Below are 17,270 nucleotides of genomic sequence, written 5' to 3'. Positions count from 1 at the left end.
AGAAGGAGAAAGAAATGTCTCTTTATATTTATGTATTCAGTATGTATTTGTTCAGGACTGTGGGATCAACACTTCTATATCAGGATTTCTTAAAGCTCCTTTAAAAAAGATATTGTCTTTACCACTAAATATATGTAATATTTTTAATACACATATATATGATGGGATTTTTTTTAAGGGAAACAGCCAATGATGTAGTCAAGAAAAATTATTCATTTGCCTATATACAGGCATCTAATTTTTCTTAAGTGCTCTAAGACATCTCACCTCGCTTCTAGCACCCAGTCTCGAAGGGCATAACTGTCCTCTGCTAAACCCACCAGTCTTGTGAGGGTCACTCTGGTACTCAGCATCCTCTCAAGTGGAACTATATCCCAATTATTAAGTAACTGCATCAAGCCCAAAATGTCCAAAACACGTATTAAGGGAAGATACTTTCCAGGATCATGATAATTTGCTCATGCAAAGAATTCCACTGAATTACACAATAATACATTTTTTAAAAAAAGAAAAAAAGAGACAAAAAAGGATAGGAAGATTCAAGTCTAAATCCATAGAAAATGATGGTATGAGTGACTTGAAAATTTCTTAAGAAAATGAATATATTTTTAGTAGGAATATATTTCTAAGAAGGACTTTATCCACAAATGAGAACACCAGTAAAAGAACATAGGTTTCCTCATAAAAACAAAAGTTTCCAATGATCACAGAAGAGTAGTTTAGACTTTTTTGTTTGTTTGTTTTTTGGTTTTTTTTGTTTGTTTGTTTTTTTTTTGTTTTTTTCCCCCCCAAATCTTTTCTTTTGGAAGTTTTCCGGTTTGGTCCTCAGTGGTGTCCCAGTTTCACCCCCAGCACTCAGCTCCCATTAAAATAACCAATAAAGTTCAACAGTTAAACACATTACCAAAGTCTCCCCCAACCAAAATCACTCTCTACCCACAACAGTTGCATCTACCATAGCATTTATGGTTTTCCCAGTTCTCAATATACAGAAGACCACAAATACCATGATAAAGCCTAATTCTGCAGTGTGGTAACTTCTCATCGCTTGCCACCCTGCATTATATTATGTAACATATATCCACATAAACATCACCCTTCTTGTTGTAGACCTTGTTGCAAGTTATTTGTCAGCTAGCACTATGTACAAACCACAGAATTACAGATACTGACCACAGGGGAGAAAAATACCCCAAATATTAGGCCACACCATGATCTTGTAAGATATTGAGCATGACCAGCTTTAAGTAGGAACTATGCAGCTTAGTTCTCCAGGGTATCCATCTCCTTGCAGCTCAAGATCATCCCATGCAAAATACCTTTGACACTTGGTTCAGTTTATCTATAAATAAGCCTGGCAACCCCCAGCTTCTGGGGATTATTCCATCATGTTAAAAATCCTAGTTAGAAAGTTTTCCTGTTAATCCTTTTACCAAATGACTCAATAAATTATTTCCTTTCCTTGTTATTTTGGAGTGCTGTGGAATGGTATTTCCTGCGGCATTACTATCAGAACAACAAACCCAAACAAAAAGTCACCCGTGACAACGATGAGCATCCCAAAAAAAAGCAAGCCCTTGCTACAGCGTGCAAAAGTACAGTCCTCCTCAGCGTCTAAATAACACTCCTTGAGGGGTTATCAAGAAGCTCTTCAACTTCTTGAAGTGTTACTAAGCAAAAAGCTATTGTAAAGCAAATAGTGCTGTGGTTAGAAAAGAAATAAAAGGCGTGTCTTAAATGCTTGATCATACAATACGTGCCATAAAATCCATGGTATGTTTGTGGCTGACCACACTAACCTAGTTTACTGCCTCTTCTGCCCCATTCTACTGATTTATTCATCACACTGTTGAAAAGAAAAACATGACAATACCATTGGTAAGAGAAATTGTACAGTGTCTAGAGGTACAGACTGGGCAACTAAGAATTCTGATTATCTTTCTCTCTTTTTCTTTCCCCCTTCACACTGAGAACAAAGAAAGTTATTTTGGAAATACATTAATATTCTATTTCTTTCATCCCCTTTTTTTTGTATATAATGCACATTATTTACAAAATAATTCAAAGCATTTGTTGCAAAAATTAGTATTTTCATCAAGTTTCATCACCTGACTTACATTTACAAATCACTGTTCAGATTACTATACTTCCCCCCTTCCCCTCTGGAAAAAGAAGGGTAAGATGTGGAAACCACACCTTCTTTTGAATACAAAAAAAAATGCTCTGTATCTTAAAATAGACATTCAAACATAGAGTGAAAAGGGAAGAACCCACATGAGTAACATGCCCATATTAATTGATTCACTAACTACTGTGGACTCAATTAAAGAATTCTGTTGTCAGAGTTTTAAAGCTTGGGAAAAATTAAAAAAGAAAAAAAAATCTTGGCTACAGCTTGGCATATGCAGGTCTTAACCCAGAAACAAGCTGTTTTATAATTATTTCTGAAAATTGCTTCAGTCCATTTTATTTTCCATGCTTGCCTGGGAAGTGTGAAAAAGAAAGAAAAAACTATTTTTGACTCAAGACTTTCAAGACATTTTGGTTCTCAGCTAGCAAGTAACCCAGTTTGAGCCTGATATTTCCAACATGAACTTTGGACCATTCCTACTGGTTTCCCAGTGAGACTGGTTACACGAATAACTGCTGGCAGAAGTGAGGATGTCTTTGCTGTCTGGGCCATACTTGATCACAGAAAGAACATCACCAAGGCTGGAGGATGGCTCTAAGGTTAGACCCCAACCAAGACACGTTCACTTGTTTCTAAGCATACTCACATATGCCTGAAAATACAACCAGTAACCTCCTAAAACATCTAAAAATGTATGAGATGGCAGGATACAATGGGAAATCTCACTAATGCATATGCACAAGAAATTAAAGACCCACAAACAAAAAGGAAAGTGACTGCAAGAGAGAACCAATCCCGCTTTTTTTTTTTTTTTCCTCTTTTTCCAGTGATTCTTGCTGCAACTTTAAATAAAGCCCACGATGGTCCTTGTTGGACCTTTGTGTTTGTAGCTGCTCTCTGGAAGTTGGCAACTGCCAGAGGACCTGCTCTCCTCTGCCCACAGAGCCTTTGTTAATGGCAGGACTGGAGCTGCTGGCTGCCTTTGAAATGGATATATTGGGTCAGTGGAAACACTTGGGTATTTTTGAACAAGGAATTTTGGTTGGATTTTTTTTCTTTTTTTCTTATTTTAAAGAAATAAAGCTGAGAAAAGTAGCCGCTTCTCTCTTTTATTTCTTTTCTTTTCCCCAGTTCCCTCCTCCCTTTTTTTCTCCCCCCTCTTTCTTTCCTTCTAAATGCTTGCTTCAAAACCACCCAGACCATTTGTGTTGACCTGGCAGCTCCGCTTCAAAGGCAGCTTCAGTCTTGTGTCAGCTCCATGGGCTCTGCCTGCCGATGCAGAGCCAGCCGGGAAACCACTTTGGTTCCTGATAGCCGAGGCTCAGACATATGGTCCCAGCAAGTTCATATAATCAGTAATATTAAAAAAAAAAATAAATCCCAAGATTTGTTCCTCTTTTCTCAGAGTTCATTGATAAAGAACATGTCAGTACGGTTGAAGAATCCTGCTGGTTAAAGGTATCATCCTTAGCTGCTCATATGGTCTGGGTTCTTACTTGTCAATTAGATTAATCCAAGCCATTTTAGAACAATAAATATAAGTACAGATGGAATATAAACATATTGAAGATTACTGGTTTTGACGGCTGTTGTTTATTAAATCAAAAATGATGTTGCAATGAGGATTTTGTTGGTATTTTAAATGGAAGGGAAAAGTAAATAGGAATTAGATATTCCTTAGGAAAGAAAAAACACCACCAAAAACAAAACCCAGAAAACTAACAAGCTACCACACCACAACCTCCAAAACAGCCCATGGGTAATGAAAAGGCAATGATTTTACTTACAATGCCACCTATGATCTACCTTTAGAGAGGGGATATAGCACCTATAAACTCAAAACACTAGGTATGTTGAAATCCATAAAATTTCCAATTACTGCTTCAGAATTTATTGTGCACATATGGAAAATAATACTTGTAAAAGAGAAAGGGGTTTGTGCCTAGTGCTGTCAATACTGTGAAGGATGGGGTGATTATAAAGCAAATTAACAATACTTTTAAATGTGCATTCACTTATCTTTCCAATTAAATCCTTGTTAAACAACTGCACAGACAGTAATGGTGCTTCTGCAAAGCACTGATCAAGACAATTTTATTGTAATTTTTACTCTGTAACAATTAATCAAGTAGGCATTTTCTTTATTATTAAATTATTTAGTTAATAAATATTCACCATCAGTTCACGTATTTGTGGTTTAAATTTTACTTTTGATTTTTCTGAAACCGAATTATATTCCAGAATATTCTGTAGAAGAAACAACAGAAATATTTTAATTATTTTGCCAAAATAGTTTTTGTTAACTCTAGGTAATGCCAGAGTAAGATTAAATTCACCTTTTTTCCCCTATGTAGTTATCAATTTGGATATCTTCGGCTGTCCTTTTCCATGTTCCATAAGAAATGTAACTCTCTGCAATAAGCTAATATTTAGCTTCTGTAAAAATTCATATTTCCCCCCCCCCCCCCCCCCCCGTCCCTTTGGTACACAAGTATAGTAACCAAGCCGTAAAAACACAGTAATTGACCTTTGGACGGTACGTGGTTTTTCGCAGTTAACGCACAAGGTATTCTAAATGAAATAACAGGATGCAAAGGTCATCTGTACAGCAAATACCAAGCGTTTTGCAAACAAATCATCAGCTATGAAGACAATTAGGAACTCTCTTGTATTATGTATGAACCAACACTTACTGAATGAACCGATAAGTATTGAAATTTCTATTTCTATGGTTAGTTTCCCTGAACATATATGCGTTAGGACAGAATCCTAGTGTTTCAGCAATGTGTTATGAACCCCTTATAGCTCCATTTTTTTCAGTTAATTTAGTACTCATGAAAATTGCTTGTTTGACAGTTGCAGAAATTGAATGCCTTTCCTTTCATAGGAGGCATTAAGAAACAAGCTTCCACCTCCTCACTCGGGTATCTCTGGTCTCCAAGCACAGAGGGGAATTGAGGTTTTGCTGGGACAGGCAGATGCAAGCAGGGCAGGAAACCCATAGAGTTTAGCACAAAGGTCCTTACCCCATTACATCATACTGTGCATCAACTCAACAAGTTCAACCAGAGCAGGGAGCACACCACAAAGTCACTTGTACTTACATCCCAACACCCTTAAGGTTGAAGAGTCCTCCCTTTTTTAATTTTTCTTTCTCAAGCTCTTTTTGCCCCACTGTTGGAGTTTTTAATCAGGTCAGAAGCTTGCTTTTGAAAAGCACCTCTCACTTGTCCCCACTTTTATATAGTGGTGCCTTAACGGCCCTGAGCAGCCCCACCTGTGGTTGCCCCACCCCTGCCCATGAGCCCAGGGCCCAAATCAGCCCCACCCTGGGGCTTTGGGCCAAAACAATTGATCTTTTTAGTAACATCCTCATATCCTGGAACAGCTAGAACACTTTACGTGGCTTAACAGAGCCATTTATAGAATCTTATCCATTTTCCTACAGGTGCGAACTTAAAGAACATCCTTATAATATCTGTAAAGGCTTTAACTTACTGGTACTTGCTTAAAATCAGCCAAAGTCCTCCAGATTTTTCATAAAATCCCTAAAGAATTTCCAAGTGCCAAAAATTTTTTTTTTTGTTTTGTTTTTAAAGATTGCAACTATTAGGCTTAACCGATAATACAGAAAGCATAATAGGAATGGAGATCTCTGCCTAATGTCTCTGGCTATTACAGAAGCCTTTACTATAGGTTCTCAGCCAGAAACATTGAATGACTGGTAGCTTAGTTTCTAAACCCAAAATTCTTTCAGTGCTTGTAGACTAAGAAAAGCACAAATTTCCTGATGTCAGTTTGGTCCAAACAGCTTCGACTGCCTTGATTCACTGATTTGAAAAATGATGACTTAGAGTTTCAAAAGTGCTGAGAGATGTTATAGCCTGGTCCCCTTATGATCAACTGATCTTTTCAGCTCTTAATGGGAAAATAAATCATAGATAAAAGATAATCCTGTTGCGCAGAAGCAAAAAAGGTGTGATATCAATAGACTTTTATAGAAAAAGAAAACTCTGTGAAAGGGATAAAGTAAATAAGGTAGTTTGTTCTGCTGACGCTCGTGTTGGCAAGGTCAAAGCCCTCTTCAGGAGCTGCCTACTTCAAGAAATGAGAAAGAAACACAAAGTATATTCAGAGAATTTAAAAAGATACAAGGCATGATTTTTTGTTGTAAATCCATCCTCCTCCCAAAAAATCTAGAATTTCAAGGATCTTTTTAGATTTTTACTGTTCTTATTTCTTCTTTAATGATGCTGTCAACTGTTAGTTTGTTTTCCTTTCATATTCACCAGTTCTCTCTTATTTAGTTTTTGATGCTGCAGATGACATTAACAGCATAGGAAAAGGAGCCAAATAAAGCTTTGCTATATTCTAATTAATGATTATTCTAATAAAAAAATACTTTGATATGGCAGCCAGCCTAGAGTCTCTTCTATGATATTTAATTTTCAATGTGATACATATTATTTATATCCTATAAATGTAGGTGTAACACAATGGCAAAGCAAGCAGGAAGAAAGAGCCCATTAAGTATTTGGCCTGTAGAAGAACTGATTGCACAGTCAATCTCTGCAATGTAAATAGGATTTTTCAGAACAATTGTTTGCAATTATAATTAAATTAAACTTTAACTATAATAAAAAAAATCTCTATGGGAAAATCATATATATATAAATAATGCTTTCCCACTGTTAACCACAGAAAAATGAAGGTACAGGGATTGAACCTAGGAGGTCACAATAATTACCGAGTGAAAAAGTGATCCGTGGCAAGCGCGTTATTAAACATCACCCCACTGCAGAGCTTTAGAGGACTGGTAAATAAGCAGGTTGGGAGCACATACTGGTTTTCCGAGTAACTTCTGTGACTTCACGAAACAGTCTGAAACTGCTACTGTTTTCAGCATCTAATTGACAGGGAACAACAGGCCCTTGGGGACATCAGGTGGAGACGCTCTTGCCCTCCCAAGCACACGATAAATAAATCCCATTCTCCTCGTCTCCCCACGGTGTTTTTTGCAGGTACACTGTGCCTCAATGGATGGTTTCCTGCCTGCAGCTTCTGTCGCTCACTCAACAGGCAGATTTCTTGCCCGTCCCCTAAGTAGCCAGTGTCAGAATGGCTTTAACGTACTATTAACTTCACCTTTATATATCCTTTTTTCACAGTAGTATAAATCAGAAGAAAAAGGTGCCTGGTACCTCTGAGCTGCAAAAAGCCAGCTTAGACTTCTGTCTAGCTTTACAGTATCAGCCCATCTGTTTTAGGTGAAAACTTGAGCAGTAATATCAACCTCAAGTACGTTAACCTTTGGATGCCACGAGACATGATAGACAGGAACATTATTTTTATGGCACACTTTTTCCTGAGCAAAGATCCTAGGCAGTGAAGAAGGATAGAAAATCCTTGTTTTGTCTCTCTGTCTCCAAACAAAATATAGTGTACAGTCATTTGAAAGCCAAGGCAGATTACAGTATCGACACACAAGTACTCAACAACTATAAACCTAAGGGAACCCAAGTAATGAGTCAAAACCATGAGGCTGATGATTTATTCAGTCTCCCTGAATTTACTGGCATATGTACTGATTCCTCATAAACCAGAGTTCATCCTCCAGTTTCAGCTGAAGACAAGACTGATCTGGAGCAGCTGAGGAGGTGGCAAATATCTGCTGCTCCCCTGAAACCATCCCTAGAGATGTAAATGGAGTCTTGAAGGTGGGAATATTTTTATGTCTCTCATATCTCTCAATTTAATGAGAATTTTTGAGCCAAAAGTCTTAGTTTATTTATAGTAAAAAACTAATTGAGGAAGTTGTTCTCCAACAGCTATCATCTCCAAAAAACACATACAGTACACAATATGTAGCAGTTCTGGTAATAGTCTCCAGGTAACTTTTAAAAGAGTTAATAAAAAGTAGCAGAAAATGTTCCAGCAGCTTCGTATTCATATTTGATTAATTCAAAAGTGTATAAAGTCTATAATACAATTTAAGATTTGTGATTTTTCCTACTTTCTGAGAAGCTTCGTTTCATTTTCTTGTTAAGTAGTATCGGGAGGTTCACTGTCATCAGTGATATTTGCTAAGCTATTAAATGTGGGGATGTTTGGTCTTTTCCAAGAATAATAAATTGTTTGGAGAGATGAATGGATTTGTCATGCATTCTAATTAGCTACCAATATTGGCTTCCACACCTGTAACAGTATCTATTGATCAACATTAGATTCATTTAGGCCACAACTGTGAAAACTGTTCTTTTGTATTTGTGGAAATATGTTCATTATATGTGGAATGTGTCGGAATATGTTCAGTAAATATGTACAGGTTGGTTCGAGTTCTGCTTCTCAAGTCCCCAAAATATTCATCTTTCCTCTTCTCATTTCCAGGGGTCAAATCTTTGCCTGTTCAAAACCAGTGGTAAATCTTCCACTGACTTTGACAGAGCCAGTACTCTACTTTTAGTATTTCCTTTTCAGTTCTTTTCAGCACCTTTTTTCCTTTCACTGGTTTCCTTTGGATCCCTGTTCTGCTTTTGGTTTTGTTTAACTTTCAACATCCAAACAATCTGCTATTTTTCCTTTTAATCTTTTTTTTTCCCATCACTTTGATTCTTTGGTTTCTACATACGCTTTGTTTTTTGTCACCTTATTTCATGTATCCATTTCCTTCTTTTTTCTTTTTTCTTTTTTTCTTGTTTTTTCTTTTTTGTTGTTTATTTCTTGTCTCCTGTTTAACTATTTTCCTCTGCTTACTCTCTTGTTTTTCCTCTCTCCTAGCTGACATTTCCCTCTGTGCAATATCCTTCTACCTTCCCTTTCCTCTGTTTTCCAAAACATGGCTCATCATTCTATGCCACTAATGTATAGCAGATTCTGAAATACTGTCATCTGAGACAGTTAAGTACTAAACAAAACATTACCAGGGTGGAGGAATCACTTACCCTGATTGACAACAAATCGTAACTTCTGTATTGTTGCCAGATTGCCGCTAACTCTGTATATTCCATCAACATCTAGACCTGAAAGAGAAACACATATTTCATTTTAGATCATATAAGTATTTTTCTTTGTACGTCTGTCAGGAAGCCAGAAGCACCCTAACAAGTATGAAGAAGAGCAGTGTAGTGAACGACTGAAAAATAATCCACCTGACAACAACTGAAGTGCCTCCTGCCTGATTAAAACAACAATGAAAAATAAAAGTGGTAGATTAACTTAAGTGAATACAAAATACCCAACTATAATTATCTTGTAATTCTGTCAGCAGAATATGGTTCTGCAAGGGTATTTGAGTGTGACGGGAAAGGAAGAGTGAATCAGCTCTCATGCTTACAGAGAAGGGCTGTGTGGGGTATACTCGATGCTATGCAAGCCCTGCTTAAACGTGGGGTGTTTATATTAATAGTGCTGGGGAAACTTCTCCGTCTGGGGCCTGGGTTTTTCAGACATGAATTTCTGAGGCTGTGACCTTTCTGAAAATAAAGCGGTGAGGTGCCCACTCTGAAATCGTGACGTGCGTGAGACTACACACTACTCCTCTTACTCTACTATATTCTTCATAGCAGATCAGACAAGTTTGAAGATGAAATTAAATATCCCAAATAGCATATGCCCTGGAGTACATTTCTTCATTAATATAGGCCATTCTTTTCAAGGACAACCTGACAGTCTTGTTTCTCCCTGCATATCTACTCAAGGTTTATCTCCTAGGTGAAACTAGATGTCATACTCCCTTTTGTGACATATTATCTCCTACAGCAAGCTCTGCTGATATGACTGTTTAAAATAGCACTTCCAGCCCTGGTTGCATAGCTGTAGCATTTCAAAGCACATAGGGACAGCTCTCCTTTCCCGGGAGAATTAGCTATTGTGCAACAATGACCAAATCTGCGTGTGCAAAAATTGAAAACACTAAACTGTACATTGTCATTTCATGTTTAAAACTTGCAAGTACATAAGAAGCTAAGAGAATCTACACAAAACAGGGTTTTTTAAGGCTACTCATCACTTGGAACACAAGTTTTAATTAGCTTTTGGCAAGCAATTTCAGAGAAAGCCTTTCTCTTGGAAAACGCTAATTTGTCAGAACCAAAAATTTTCAGGAAATATTTCCTGACAATGTACCTAGGGGGAACTCTTTTTCTGATTCAGGATGGAGAAAAAGGAAAAAATGAAACTATAGGAAAGAGTGAAAACAAGTCCAAAAGCCCAAAAGGCCAGTTGTAGTAACACTTAAATAGGAAAGAGCCGAGGTTCAAGTCCTTATTTCAAAGATACTTGCATCAAGCCTTGGCAGTCGAGTGCCATAGCCAGTGGACTCAACTGCTTGGAGGTATTCCTCACTTATCTGGAAACTTTTTAAAAGATTTACTTTCCCTTTTGATGCAGGCTGAAACAAAATAAAGTATTTTGTTTGCTTGAGTGTTTTTTTTCTCTCTCTACCAAATACAGTTCTTATTTTATGTTTATCCTGCTAGGAACATGCTGATTTGGTTTACATTAAATAATCCGTTTTTAAAATGAATAATAATTCTGTATTGCACACTGGTTATCTATGTCTTTTATTAGACAATTTTCTACCCTACACCTGCAACATAATACTGAGAGTGATGATTCATTTCAGGAAGATCTCCTTTGGTTACAGAGGGATAAAGAAAAAGTTTATTTAAGAGAAATCAAAAAGGATTTGGTAATCAAGAACACTTGGAAGTTATCCATCTACTGGATATATAACATATGAGAAAATGGAAATTACTAAAATGTTTAAGTAATGCAATTCTATCCTAAATCTGAAGAGTCTCATTCTATTTTAGTAAGGGGAGAGTGAGAGAGCAAGAGTAATCCCAGCATAGGAATGTGGGACTCTTGTGGTAAGAGATTAAGAATTGAATCATGCAAATTGAAGTCTGAACCAGAAAGTAAAGAGGAAAAATAAAACAAACAAACAAACAAACAAGCCCCAAAATAGAATGTTAACTTTTGTTTGGATCTAACTCAACTTGGTTCTTAACCTTTTTGGATATGTGGAAGTGAAAGCAATACATGTCGCTTTGCGTGAAATAGCTAAGTCTCACATTAATAGCATCAATTTGGAACCTACATAAATTATCCAAATGGAGTGAAAATGACAAACTACATTGTAAATTGGAGGATATTACATCTTGCAAAATGATCTGGAGTATACAAGTGCATTATTATTGTTATAAATTTACTTTGGTCCAGAAACGAGGCCTGATTAACATTTCATTTGGACACTATACAATATGGCAGAGAGAAAAAAAAAAAAAAAATCCAAGAATATCAAGCCAATTATAGTGTTCACGTGCCATCAACTTTCTGCTCCAAGAACTTTGAAATTTAAGCCAAACCAAACCAATGCAAATTGGTGGATTTGGACATCCTTTTCATGACCACATTATCTTAGCTGGATTGTTAACAACTTATTTTGGAAATCCAATTAGGCGCAGAAGAGAAAAAGAGAGAAAGAGAGAGATAAATATGTCTTTATAGTTCTAATATCCTGATCCTATGAACAATTTTTAAAGTAAGTTCACTTTTAAGGGCACCTCTATCAAGAATAAAAACATCACTGCACTGCTGTCAGTGTTTCTTCACGGCAGGCTATAAATACTTAGGGAACAAGATGAAACAAAAGCCTTGCAGAGTTTCCTATCTGGTGCTGGCATTTAAGTGTAGTGGTAAGGACGTTTCAGAAAAAATATTCGTTGTAATAAAGTCCAAATGTTGTTCACTATAGAGTGAGCTTCTTGTGTTTTAGAGTGGGATTTATCAGGGAAGAATCACTGGATTTTACCCCAGAGGACAACAAATATTTTATTTGCTTTATATCCCAATCTCCAACTTTGTTTCTGTTTGTTTTAGTGAGGAACCTGAGAACAGGATAGACCCAAAATTAGAAATGACAGCCAAAAGCATGATAAAGACTTCAATATATCCACCCTAAATTTCATAATGGTATAAGAAATGTAGGAAAAGGACTTACCCATGAATATACCAGTTTAGCTGCCAGACTGTAGACAAATTTTAACTATTTTAATTTAAAAAATCATACAGGTACTCCTGATGAGAAAGTTAAAAAGCAACTGAACTCAGGCTTGGTTGAGATTCACGAACAGTAATGAATGTTATTTTCACTCTGCATAACTACACAGAAGAAGTTAGAAGAACACTTGTTTAAGAGCGTTTCTCACACTCCTGCTTTTAGCCAAAATGGTAATAACCATGGATGCAGGTCAGTGTCAGCTTCAGTAGCAGTTTGAACTGGAATCAGGTATTGCAGAGAAACATGAACAACACAGGAAAAAATTAGAGCTTAGCTGATATATTTATCCAAACATATGTTTTAAAATATTAGACTTTGGTATTGGTTGAGGTAGTCCTGATGCTTTATGAACTGCCTTGAATGAAACATTCTAATTCTTTTCTGTTGCACCAAACAAGTCCCTCTCCCAAATCACATTGCATTCTGCCTAAGCTTAATCTATATTTGACAATATCTTCAAACTGAATATAAAAAGAAATTCTCTGTGCCTGGGGGGAAGTGAGGTGGTGGTACACAGAAATTTATCTGTTTTTTAACAAGATTTGGAATTTGAAACATACCATTTTAAATGGTACGAGGTAACTTCCTGCATAAAAACCCATGAAACTTCCACAATTAATGTATCCTGAAATAGGTGTGGTCCCCAGGCCTGGTAGGAGTTTTGTAAAAGAAACCATCGTGCTGGATTCAACAACAAAGTGAAGTACAAACTTGAAGAAAGACATTCTTTAGTTAGTCCTTTCATTTAAAATCAGTTATGTTCAGGGCAAAAATATTGTATTTCAAAGGAGCCTATTATGCCTTGCCATAAACAGAAAGATCATACGTTTTAAAACTAAAGTATCATTATGTAATCAAGCTGTTGTATTATAAACTATTTTGTGGGCTCAGATGCCCAGGGCTATCTTTACAAATATTTAAGAGGTCATTATCAGGGTATGTTCTCCCTAAAACTATAATTCTTTCCTCCTGTTTTCATATGCATCTTACCATAAATATCTGATGTATAAACAATTTTTTAAAAGTTTACTCAGGGCACAAAAGTGAGGCATGAAGTCATTTAAAGAAGCAGAAATGCGTGAATGCAGCAAATACACCAATGTCAAGATAATGTGTCTGATGAAAAAAACACCACAAAACAGTGCACAACAAAAATAAAGTTTCACAAAAGGATCGATATTTGTTTGCCAGTAGAAGGAAAATTATGAAGAGTAGCAAAGAATAAATCTGACATATTAAAATTTGACATTAAAAATACTGTGTCTGGATAGGTTACAAAAGGTACTCGGAGTTTCAGGTGATTATGAAGGCAAACAAAAGTTTTTGACTGATGCCATGGAAATCAGAGGTGGAAACGATGAGAACAATGAAACAGATTTGAGTTACACCACAGAGGAAAAAAAAAAAAAACATAGAGGCATTAACAGCAAACAAGGGACATATGGATGTAAAATGTGAGGTGCAGAGGTGGTGTGAGCAGAAGATACTTGAGCCGACAAACTTAGTACACAGATTGGCTAGCTCGGGTTAAAACGAGCACCAGCTCCTTTTGAACATAAGACTATCTGCACTCAGTGTGGTTTTCAGTGTTGCTGACACCTCTATCCTGCTTTTTGGTGTGGTGTTGGGTGGGGTTAGGCATGCCCTAAAGCTCCTGGAGCGGGTCTGGAGGCTGACACTGGGATTTCCTCTGCTCTGCTAGAAAATACTTCTCTTCTGATCATCAGAGCTACCCACTTCTTGTACTCCTCCCATCAAAAGATTACATTCGTGAGGCTGAAAACAACACCCCAGCTAACATCTGACATGAAAACAGGTCCCATCTCTAGTCCAGAGAATTTACTCATCTACTGTGGAAGTGGGTGCCATGCAAATGTCATGTTAGATAGTTCTACCAGACAGACAACGATAAACAAACCTAGGAGACCAGACAGTGGATGATATTAGAAGTCAATCTGAAGAATAAAGAGATAATAACTGTCATAAAAAAATCAGTTTTCACTTATTGTAGCTTATGATATATGTGTGTCTCATTTGCAAATAAAATATAGAGAAATACTTGGAAATTACTAAGATTGGAAAGAGTGGCAGAAGAGCTATTCTGATATTGTAAAAGTAGTTAGAGGGATGCACTTGGAGACTGGCTAGACTGACCTCAGTCCCAGACAGTCTAAATAATTAATTCAGGACTCTATGAACAAATAATTCATAGCAAAATATAATTAATTCCAACCAGCATGGTTTCATGGAAATCAAGGCCTTGTCTAGCAAACTTGTTGCACTTTTTGATAAGATTGGATTTTTGACAGGTCTGGTTGTTAAAGCCAACATTGTTGAAATAGTACGTTTGGCTTTCCATGAGGCTTTTGACTTAGTACCACATGACATTTTGATTAAAGCACTTGCATCTTATGGAATTAACAGGGCATATATTACACGGATTAAAATCTGGCTCAATGACAGACCTCAAAATGTGGTAATTAATGGGAGATATCAGTTAATAAGGTCATAACTGGCAGAGCTCTCAAGAGTGGAGCTCTCAGTCCAGAGCCATCTAATACCTTCATCAGAGATGTGGACAATGAGAAGAAAAGTCTCTGTTGGCAAAGTAAGCAGGTGACACAAAGTCAGGGAGATACTAAATAATTATAAGGACAGGTAAAGTTACAGAAGGTCTGAACTGCCACCTTAAATGGTCACAGACTGGTAAAATAAGTGTTCATATGGAGAAACACAGGGTAATTCCAACACTATGGATGCAGGTTACAAAGGACTTGAGGGTTATTTGAAGTTATTAGCTGAACATGATCTCTCCGTTCAGTGATATAGCAAAGCTGACTAATGCGATCCCTTGAATTATAGAAAGAGGAATATAAAACAGAAGCAGGGAAGAGATTGCACCTCTTCATGCGCTGCAAATAGGAACTCCAGGAGAGCACTGTACCTGATATCGAAGCAAATAAAATGAAACATAAACACATGCTTCGTTGCTTTGTATTAAAAAGAGGATGGAGAGATGTCCTCTCCATCGGTACTTTTCAAATGATTTGCAGGTACTGGACTCACGACCAGCACTACCCAGCTGCAGGATCCGTGACAGACAAGCCCGAACTCAAGGTAGCGTGAACAAGATTTTCTTTATTCTGTTATTAGTAGAAATCAAACACTGCATCAGAATTTAGTAAAGGCAGAGATAGTGGGGGAAAGAAAGGAGAGGAGAAATTTTACTAGTTCTTAACAAGCTAAGAAATTAGTCTGTAGGAGGTGTCTGACATGAGGTTTGGTGAATCTCTAGGAAATTAGCTAACAAGAAATAATTCTATATTTGACTGCAATAATATCAAGAAGATGAGGGGCATTCCTACATAAAAAAAGAGAATCTCATTTTTTCTTGCAGTAATAACTTCAAGATGCAATGAAAGGAGAAAAGCTTGACTAAGATCTTATTGTTTTCAAGACCCTGTAGAAACTGTTTAATGGAAGCAATTACAACACTGAATATGACCATTACATGCTGAGAATAAGTAACAAGTGAATATGATGGATGATATACTTTATTCTGTTTCATATCACTTGATGGTAGAATTTCCACTTAGATATTTATATACAAATAAATAAGGGTAGCAGCAGTACAAAGCAAGGGCAATTTATGCTAACACACAGTTCACTGCTATGCAGGGCTGCAGTTTAATACCTAAATCAAGCTTGCTATGCCTTCGTCTTCGTCTCTATTGTGTTGCACTGTCTTTGACATTCAAGAATTTTATGGTTTAAAAGCCCCAGGAACAAGCCTTACTCAGAAGGCTCTCTGTAACAAGAAACAAAACTTAGCTTTGAAGCTATTTGTTTCGAATGAAACCATCGCCCGTGCGGTGTGTTCACTGTAATTTTGCTGTTACCTCCAATATATACTTTTGCCGTTCTGATAGTCCCACTTCTTGCAGCTAAACAAAGTGACCTCATTGCTTTCCACTGTATTTTCTTTTAAACATTGGCTGGGATGATTGAGATTCAGGAATGTGGGAAAATGGATTCCCAAGCCACGTCCATCCCCTTTAATTCTGAGCTGTAATTTTTGGCTTGGCTTGAATCACAGTCATCACATTTCAGTCTGAATCTCTCTGTAAAGTGATCTTTCTTAAACATTTCTTTCACTCATCATGGGATCAGAAACAAAGCCATTCTAGACTTTCAGCGAAACACTTACAAACGTCTTTTTACAGCGACTCACAAGAGCTGAATTTCCTTTAAAAATGTTTGAAAAAGAGGAGGTTTTCATTGCCTGATTGTCCTCTTTGTGAATCTTGTCATCTGTATGCCATGAGCTACAGCTATTTTAATCTGTTTTTGTTTGCAATCCATTTGGTGTCCGCCCAAGAAAATGCAGGTGATTCTAATTAACTTACTGCTGAAGATGTGGAAAAATCTCAATTGTGCTACAGAAAATTATACACTTAAAACCTTCCCTCTATTATTTATAACGGCTTATTAATGAAAATGATTACATGAATACATTTACCACCTGATTCATCTTTGTTCACTTTTAAATCAACAAGGTTTATGTTAAAGGGGAAAAATCCCTACCAAATACAGACCTCAAGTACACACATCAGCTTACTGGTTTAAATGGAATGACAGCTTAAAAGGAAATAACGTTGTCTTACTTTATGCAACACTGCATAATATCTGAAATTACCAAATGTTTGGCCATTCTCTCTCTGTAACATATTAGTATTTAATTTTGTGAATGTTTATTTATTTTTTTGTCTGCTTGTTTGTTTTCTCTTTTAATACCTCCTCCACCACTCCTATTCGCTCTCATTTGCTGCAGTTGCTGCTTCTCACATATGGGTCAGTAGGTCCATTCTGACCAACCCTTAATTTATCTAAAATAAAATAGGTTTCTTATGGTTCTCTGCTACTTTATCAAGTATACTTTTTTTCCCTGCTTGACTAAAAGGTCTTTCAGGAGTATCAGGAATCTTCAAAAGCTGAATGGTCCATCACCAGCAACTCTCTACAGCTACCAACAGGCAGTTTACCACCTTCCACCAGTCACAATTTCTATTATTTTGT

General features: G+C 36.8%; 1 protein-coding gene across 1 annotated transcript in view; it reads right to left on the bottom strand.

Annotated features, from left to right (window-relative positions):
* ARHGAP15 (Rho GTPase activating protein 15) overlaps positions 1-17,270 on the bottom strand; it is a 311,247-nt gene that overhangs the window by 95,272 nt on the left and 198,705 nt on the right. Inside the window, exon 10 of the mRNA XM_068408177.1 lies at positions 9,073-9,150. Coding sequence (XP_068264278.1) covers positions 9,073-9,150 — 78 coding nt within the window. The remainder of the gene's footprint in view (positions 1-9,072; positions 9,151-17,270) is intronic.

Source organism: Nyctibius grandis, chromosome 9, assembly GCF_013368605.1.
Source record: "Nyctibius grandis isolate bNycGra1 chromosome 9, bNycGra1.pri, whole genome shotgun sequence".
In the NCBI taxonomy this organism is placed as follows: Eukaryota; Metazoa; Chordata; class Aves; order Nyctibiiformes; family Nyctibiidae; genus Nyctibius; species Nyctibius grandis.
This window is presented reverse-complemented; position numbering and strand designations above follow the sequence as displayed.